Genomic DNA, 5,988 nt, shown 5'->3' with positions numbered 1-5,988 from the left:
AATGACTGCTCAAACTTAAAGTAAAAAAAATAATTCTGAATTAAAAAAAATCGCTCACTGATATCCAAATCCCTCGAGGCATTGTTCTGACAAAATAATTTTTTTTTAAGGATGAGTTTTTGTTATGTTCTGTTTTACTTTCTTTCAATTAACATTAATTTTTACTTAATTAACGCGAATCCATTGAAATACTAACACAAATATTAAATGTTTGAAATAATTATTATGCCACATACTATTATGTGAATAGTCGAGTTGCATTGCTTATATAAAAATATTACAAAAACACACATATATATAGAAGTGATATAAATATGTGCAGAAATTAGTAAATTGAATTGTTGTTTAATAAAGAACAAAAAAATAAAAACAACAAATTTTATTATTGTCCAACCCAGCACATAATCCTCGAAAATTATATTTAAAACCAGTGAGCGGAGCAGTATAGTCGGACGGGAACGACCATATGATACCCTACACAACTTCCACGAAAATCTAACTTTCTGTGGTTCTATATTCTGAGCTTGAGCAATATTATGCGATATTTGCACCCTCTTGACTGACTAGATGTCAATAAATATTTCTAATATTCAGTAGGGCTGTACTTGTCCAGATTCCCTTTACCGTGGGTTATGTTGGGCTTTCAATTGTAGCCTATAGATCGACTCAAAAAACACAAAAAAATAAGCTTCGGTCCACTTCATCCAAAAATTATAATTTGATCATCATCGAAAATTATAGGCTTTGTCCTTGACCATAATTGGAATCTCATGGAAAATTTCAAAGCGATCTGCGCTATATTTCCGCCTCTAGTGTGGTAATGTGTTACTAAATAAATCTGAGTACATAAGCACCTGTAAATATTTGAGTGTAACTCCCACATTTAAGGACATACGACCATATAATTGGTATCAATTTAAAGGTCAACCACTCCTCTTGAACATACTATCAACTTCTTGCCATTTATCACACAAAAGTCAGGGTCCATTTGACCCGCTAAATATTGACCGATCTTTATTAAAACAGGCATGCTTATTATTTGGCCCTATCCCCTTCTCCATACAAAAATTCGCGGTGTTTGGAGCGACCAGAAAAATCGACAAAAAAAGGTTTTTGGTCCATTTCATCCCCTAAATGTTAAACGATCTTTCCCAAAAACAATAGGGGTCTTCATTGACCAGAACCCATCCTACATGCAAAATTTCGTGAAGATTGGTCCATAACTGTGGCCTGTATCGTATTTACAAATTATAATGGACAGCCGGACGGACGGACGCACATGTCTAGATCTAGATGTCTAGACGCACATTATACCCTGACAACATAGTTGTGTAGGGTATAAAAAATGTACTTATGTGTACGAAAAGTACTTAATGGTACTAAATTTGATACATGTTGGATTTAGGTGAACAGATAGACCTGGATTCTTCAAATTGGGAATTAAATGACTGTTGCAGTGTTGGATTGAGGTAGGTTTGGAAATTCGTACCTATTGGTACGGAAAGTGCTAAATGGTACAAAATGTAGTACATTTTTGATTTTGCTTCAACGGATATAGCTGAAAACATAAAATTTGGAATTCAGATTACTGTTGAAGATTGACCTGTAGAGACATCTTTGGAAATTCGTATTGATGTGTACGAAAAGTACATAATGGCACTATATTTGGTACAATATGGACAATATGGATTTGGGTGAACGGAGATAGCTGGGAACCTAAATTTTGGAATAATGGTTGCTGTTGGAGTATAGAATTAAGATACGGAAGCATAGTACTTATGTGTACTTTATTTTGTACAACTTGATTATGTGTGTGACGGATTGAGCTGGACTTTAGAATTTTTGGAATAAAATTATTATATGGGAAAAAGTACTAAATGGTACCAAATAGTTTACAAATTGTTTTTGTATGAGCGGATAGGGCTGAGATTCTAAAATTTTGAATTAAAATTACAGTTGGAGTGCAAGATTGAGATATGTCGATTGTTTTGAAATTTCGTCTTTATGTGTACTAAATTTAGTACAATTTAGATTTAAGTGAACGTATAGACATGGAAAACTTAAGATTGGAATGAAAATTATTGGAATTTCGTACTTATGAATACGAAAAGCACTAAATGGTACTAAATATGGTACAATTCGTTTTGTTTGAGCGGGAATCATACAAATTGGAATTAAAATTATAGTTAAAGTGTAGGATTGAGACATGGAGGTAGTTTAGGAATTAAGGTAGTAGTTTAGGAAATTCGTACTTACAGCACAACATTTGGTACAATTTGGACTTTGGTTAACGGTTAGAACTCGAATCCTGAAAGTTGCAACTTAGGTTACTGTGAGAGTGTAGGAAAAATACAGAATGGTACAAAATCTGGTACAATTTAGTGTACAAAGCTGGAATTCTTAAATTTGGACTTACGATAGCTATTTTAAATCAGGTTTAGAAAAATAAGATAGGTTTGGAAAGTACAGAATTCTTAAATTTGGACTTACGATCAGGTATACGATGAGGTATATTTGGAAATTCGTACTTATGAAGTTTTTAGAAATGTTTACTTATGAGCATGAGAAATTCCAAATGTGAAACAATTTGGATTTGGTTGAATCCTGAGATTTCGGACTTTAGAAATTCGAATTTTTATGTATTAAATTTTCAGTAAATTAAATAGAAAATGCACTAAATTTGAAATGTGGTTTACTGACGGAAAATTAGAAAGAAGTGTTTGGTATTAACTGGTACTGAATTTAGTGGTGGTGATGAGGATCAGTGGCGACATTCGAAACTATAGTCTTCCCTGCCTTACAACAACAAATCACTCTCATTGCGGAAGTAAGTAAAAAAAATATCAAACGTTTGAGTAAAAAACTATTGTGGTATATTAGTTAACCAATTTGTATTAATAGTGTCAGGCTATTTTGCGAAAACAAAAACTTTTTTGTATTCCCTTTCCGCATACGAAGTAGCGCACATTTTGCTAGTTATTGTATAATGACGTTGAAATAACACGGCGTTGGAACTTGTAAAAAAATACTTTCATAAAATCCTTGAAAAAAATCTACTCCGTTTATAGTCCTGGAGAAAATATTTGATGAAAAAGTAACCTAAATTAGAGCCAATTCGGAAAAATGTCCCCAAGAAATAGTTGGTTCCGTATAATAGGGACTACCCGTTTCGTTCGATTTTAGGCATTTTTATACATTATTTCTCCACTCTTAAAACCCCAAAGTTCCCCAGTTCAAATGAAAATAAAATAAAACACCAATTGTTTTCATTTTTTTCCAAATGGATTTTTTCTAAAACATTTACAAAGGCTGCCGTTATACGGCCGCCCTTCATATTTCTCCAGTCGATCCACCAGACAATTATTAATACACGATTTAACATTTATCGATAAAGTGAAATCGAAATGATTATATTTTCTATAACGAACAAGATTCCAATGTCCACGATCTCCAATTTGACTATGCAGATCTTTGACATCATCGTAGGAGGCCAAAAAATCATTTTCAGAAAAATAGAATTGAATCGGTTCATCGGTTTGGATATTTTTCACATTATATAGTGGTGGCTTCATTGTGCCATATTTGCGAATATTAATTTCTGGTCCATAATCATAGGCCTTGAATTCACAAGATGTGGCCAATTGTAGATAGTGATTGATTTGTAAATTTGAGCCATCAGCTGGTGTGGTCAAAAGCATTTCCGGCAAAAGGGTCTGGGGAGGAAATAAATTTATATTTGTATTATAAATTGAAATTAAAGTTATTTGGAGAACTCACCCTATTTAAATATGGCGAATCCCAGCCGCTAAATGTATTTAATATTTGTATACAAAATTCCATAAGCAGGGGATTCTTACAAAATCCATTACCCGCCAGTCTAGCCAAACCAAAGATACCCTGACTTGGCAACATGCCAATAATATTTGCCGCCTGACTAGGATTACCTAAAAATTTCGCCAGCAATAGTACGGGAGGTGATCGTAGATGACACTCAAAAATTGCCGGCGCCAATAAATGAACAGCTTTTAATTTTTCCCCATAATTCGGCTTTGCTGAGAGTAAAATGGCAAAGATCAAGGTACCTTGAGAATAACCAATATAATTTAATCTTTTCTGATTTGTTGTATGTAAGATATATTCAATATGCGAAGTCAAATCTATTAGGGCAATTTCATCCATGGCAAATGACCAAAATGCTTCAGAGAATGGTGACAAGGTGGTGTGTCGCTGAGAATAAACATTACCGCGTGCATTACCCAGCCAAACATCATATCCGGCATCGGCTAGCATAAATGGCAGACCATCATTGGGCCCAGCCAGTACAAATATATCCGATGAACACAGAAGGCAATGCATCAAAAGTACCGCGGGTTTATTTTCCGCATGCTGCAATGTATCGCGATGAGAACTGGGTATACGAAATAGAGACAGAATATAACCATCACTGGTGGTTACTGTGTGCGTTTCACAAGGGTAGCCATGACGGGTGATGCGATCACACTAAAAAACAAAGATAAGTAAAAGAATAGATAATTAATAAACAAATATGTTTAAAAGTTGCAAGCCTCGGAAAATTATATTATTAAACCACGCCGCGAAAATAACATTTTTAAACTCCTCGCCTCAAAAAAATATGTTTTCTTTTTTTGAAATCCACGCCTATAAAAAAATGTTTTTATAAATTCACGCCTCGAAAAATATTTTTTTTTTAAATCCACCCCTCGAAAAATATATATATTTTTTTAATTGAAATCCACGCCTCGAAAATTTTTATTTTTTTTTTTGAAATCCACGCCTTGAAAAATATTTATTTTTAAAAATCCAAGCCTAAAAAAATATTTTTTTTTTTAAAATCCACGCCTCAAAAAATATTTTTTTTAATTTATATTTATATTATAATATTTTTTTTAAATCCACGCCTCGAAAAAATATGTTTTTTTTAAAAACCACTCATTGAAAAAATATTTTGTTAAAAAAATATTTTTTTAAAAACCACGCACCGAAAAGAAATTTAAATTCCACACCACTAACAAATATTTTTTTTTTTTTTTTTTTTTGAAATCCACGGCTTGAACATTTTTTTTTAAATCCACGGTTTTAAATTTTTATACCCTACACAACTATGTTGTCAGAGTGTTATAGCTTTGTGCAGCCCTAAAAGTTTGTAACACCGCGAAATATTGGTCCTAGACCCACCTTTAAGTATACTGATCGTCATATCTCGACTAGCTGAGTCGATCTAAACATGTGTGTCCGTCCGTCCGTGTGTCCATTATAATTTGTAAACACGATACAGGCCATAGTTATGGACCAATCTTCAGGAAATTTTGCATGTAGGATGTGTTCTGGCCAATGAAGACCCCTATTGTTTTTGTTAAAGATCCGTTAATATTAAGGGGATGAAATGGACCAAATACAAAATTTTTGTCAGTTTTTCTGGTCGCTCCAGAGGCCGTAATTACGGCGCGAACATCGGGAAATTTTACAAGGAGAAGGGGATCGGGCCAAAGAATAAGCATGCATGTTTTGATAAGGATCGGTCAATATTCAGCGGGTCAAATGGACCCTGACTTTTGTGTGAAAAATTACAAAATTTGTATTCTATTGTCTATATATTTGACCCTGAAGGACATGGACCCGAGTTGTTGAAGTTGATTGTAAATTGATACCAATTATATGGTCGTACGTACTCAGATGTGGGAGTTACACTTAAATATTTACAGGTACTTACGTATTCATATATTATTTAGTAACATATTACCAACCTAGAAGACGGAAATATAGCGCTGATCGCTTTGAAATTTTCCTTGAGGATCGAAAATATATATGAGGGCTATATCTAAATCTGGACCGATTTTCAGGAAACTTAACACACATCATTCTAAACCTAATTCAATTTGCTATGCCAAATTTCGTGCAAATCGAAAGCTATATAGGGCCTTTGGTACACAATTTACATAAAATCGGACAAAAATATATATGGGAGCT

At 33.5% G+C, this 5,988-nt stretch overlaps 1 protein-coding gene across 1 annotated transcript; it reads right to left on the bottom strand.

Annotated features, from left to right (window-relative positions):
* Window positions 1-3,428: 3,428 nt before the first annotated feature.
* On the bottom strand, window positions 3,429-4,500 carry LOC133333391 (lipase 3-like; the record flags this gene model as incomplete). Its single annotated transcript, XM_061541710.1, has 2 exons — window positions 3,429-3,713; window positions 3,778-4,500. Coding segments are annotated over 2 exons (1,008 nt in total), but the record flags the coding sequence as incomplete, so codon positions are not given.
* Between the last annotated feature and the right edge of the window lie 1,488 nt (window positions 4,501-5,988).

Source organism: Musca vetustissima, unplaced genomic scaffold, assembly GCF_032173495.1.
Source record: "Musca vetustissima isolate MV318-11 ecotype Yass unplaced genomic scaffold, APGP_CSIRO_Mvet_v1 utg550265, whole genome shotgun sequence".
In the NCBI taxonomy this organism is placed as follows: Eukaryota; Metazoa; Arthropoda; class Insecta; order Diptera; family Muscidae; genus Musca; species Musca vetustissima.
This window is presented reverse-complemented; position numbering and strand designations above follow the sequence as displayed.